At 45.9% G+C, this 2766-nt stretch overlaps 1 protein-coding gene across 6 annotated transcripts in view; it reads left to right on the top strand.

Annotated features, from left to right (window-relative positions):
• Positions 1-2589, top strand: part of Alg5 (ALG5, dolichyl-phosphate beta-glucosyltransferase) — a 17982-nt gene extending 15393 nt beyond the window's left edge. For 5 of the 6 annotated variants that reach the window (XM_026787308.1, XM_026787740.1, XM_013348021.2 and 2 more), the window contains exon 10: positions 1654-1922. In XM_026787308.1, the coding sequence (XP_026643109.1) occupies positions 1654-1769 (116 nt within the window). In that variant the 3' untranslated portion in view covers positions 1770-1922. Of the gene's footprint in view, positions 1-1653; positions 1978-2024 lie in introns of those variants that run through there. The other variant, XM_005343982.2, reaches the window with a different exon arrangement.
• Positions 2590-2766: the final 177 nt, after the last annotated feature.

Consider the following 2766-nt stretch of genomic DNA (forward strand, 5'->3'; position numbering starts at 1 on the left):
TTTCCAGTCTCTTTTGAGTCTTTGATGGGCTTCCTCCTGGCCCAGGTTCCCAGTAGACAAGGTCCTGGTGCTCAAGTGTTACTAGCTGGGCACTACAAACCCCTGTGCGGAGCTAAGGAGGGACCCTGAGTGTCATAGCCATCCGGAACACGTGCCCTTGTTTTAAGTGTGGTTTCATTGCATTTCTTAGGCTTATCGTGAACTCTCAGACTTAAGCTGTCCTCATCTCAGCCTCCACAGGGTTAGATGTAGCTACACATAATCCCCAGTGTAAAGGCCTCTTAAATTCAACCTCATGAAATCTTTATAAACGTGTGTCAGGCTCCTTCCCAACAGGCTGTCTGTGTGCAGGGTGAGCTCTCACTGTCTCCTGCATTTACCTTGGGACAAACCCAAACTCTTCACTGTGTGGGGCAGTGGTGTGACCAGCTGAAGTCCTCTGCAGTCTCCGCTCCTGTGCACTTGGCCTCCAACCCCCCTCTGGGAGTCCTGATGCAGAAGCATGTGCCATGCCTGAGTTTGGGTGTCTCTGGCTTCTACAAACTACAGTGTGTTTATAGAAACTTAGAAAAATCCACACCATTATTCTAGAGTCAAAGAGGACAACCTTGTGGGTAGTTTGAAGGGGCTGAGGGTTAAAATCATTTTCAGGTATGTGCTGTTAGCTCCTCTGCATCTCAGAGGTAGTTGTTAGAGTTCTTCCTGGTTTGTCCCCAGTTAGCAATAGAGAATGCCTCAGAATGTGTTAGTGGCCATGTTTCCAGAAGAAAGCTGTTTGTGCTCAGGGTGGAAGGAGGGTCTGCTTTGGGGGTGGAGCTTATTAGAAGTGATGAGCACTGAGCCTTCCTCCTGATAGATGCTCACTGACTGGCAGGTACCACAGCAGTGTCCTTAGGGACCAGACGTCCACTTAGACTGCTACTCCCTTGTAGCTGGAGGCAGAGTGGTAGGCAGCTGCCGTCTGGACACAGGCGTCATTGTCACTGTTGAGTCTAGGCATTGCTGGTGTGGGGGTGCACACCTGTGGTCCAGGCCTCAGGTGGGTGAGGCAAGGATAGGTCACAGGTTCAGAGCCAGGTTGGACTACTAGTGAGTCCAAGACTTGCCTTAGCTGAGCTTCTCTCCAGGAGAGAGAGCTAGAGAGTAGAGAAATAGAGATAGAAGGAGAAGAGGGAGGGAGGGAGGGAGGGAGGGAGGGAGGGAGACTCATTTGTAGGCCTTTTGTGTGTGTGTGTTCATAGCGTTCTGTGAAATTATTACTTTTCAGGAGCTGCCACCCAGTTCCTAGTACTCTGTCCATGCACAAACCCTTCTCTTGGTGTCTGAAACATTCATACTTGAGAGTCACCCGAGTTTCCTTGCACTTAGAGATGTAGCTTTGTTTTGGGAGGAGAGTCACTTCAGCTTTATAACTTAAAAAAGTATTTAAATAAAATCAAGATGCTAGGTGCTCTCAAAGGTCACCAACTTTCCCCTTCCATGTGTGCGTGTGTGTGTGCATGTGTGCGTGTGCGCGCGGTTGTGTGTGTACACACGTGCCCAGGTATTCACACATGTAGAAAACGGTTCTCTACCTCCCAGCCCCAGCCACTTTTAGGATACAACTTTGAACTGCTGCATGTTTCTTGCAGTTTAATTGATTCTTAATTGCAGGTTCTAAGTTGGTTCCGTTTTGGAGCTGGCTCCAAATGGGCAGAGATCTGCTCTTCATCCGACTGCGGTATCTGCTGGGCGCCTGGAAGCTCGAGCGAACGAGGAAGATGAGTTAGTTTGCTGCCGGGACTGGACTGCACTTTTACCTACGGTGTCATGCAATTTCACTTGAAATCAGGATTTTTCAATGAAGCTGTGATGGACCCATCCTCACTATCTGCAAACCATGAGATGTCTTTGGGGACAAATAAATTTTTACGTATTTGTGTCATAAGTTAGATTTTCTTTTATTTCGTAGTCTTTATTTTGACTCCTGTCATTAAGGTTCTGAGATGGACACTTTGAGATGGAAGACAGGAAATGTCATTAAGGTTCTGAGATGGACACTGAGATGGAAGACAAGAAATGTCTTAAAGGTGTCTGTCCAGTCTGTAACAGTCACTTAAAGATGAAGTTGGCGATAAGTTCAAATGCAGGATCACCTGTGTTGCAGTGGCTTTATTTAATACTAGGAATACTAGGAGATTGCCACAATCGTGTGAAATGTCTCTGTGCTGAAAGTAGCTGCTTCCTTGTTCTGTCCGTCTCCCTAACTTTGCCTGTATTGTGCTGTGCCGTCTCTCACCCCCATAACCTTCCCCTCTGGGATTTGTGCGGAAATTCTGTTTGCTTTTCATCCTTTATGATGTCATTGCTGGCTTCAAACATTCTTGGGCAATCCGGGCCATCCTAAACTGCATCTCAACCCCTGGAAGTCTTTTATCAAAAATATTTCTAACTAATGATAAATATATTTACTTAATTCCAGAATTAAGATACTGAAGAGGCCAATACAATTAAAAAAAAAAAAGAATCTCCAACAACAACAACAAAATTAAATCATTTCTGACATCATAGAGAAACTAAGCATAATAAAAGTTGTGATAGTTTCTGTTTGAAATACATACAGAACACACATGTATTTGTGGCTTGGGCCCCAGCACATCTGACTGACTGAGTGAAAGAATGGGACATTTTGGAGGTGGCACTTAGAACAAGTTAGGGCACTGGGGGTGTACCCTTAAAGAGGTGGCACTTAGAACAAGTTAGGGCACTGGGGGTGTACCCTTAAAG

The sequence above is a fragment of the Microtus ochrogaster genome, chromosome 1, assembly GCF_000317375.1.
Source record: "Microtus ochrogaster isolate Prairie Vole_2 chromosome 1, MicOch1.0, whole genome shotgun sequence".
NCBI lineage: Eukaryota > Metazoa > Chordata > Mammalia > Rodentia > Cricetidae > Microtus > Microtus ochrogaster.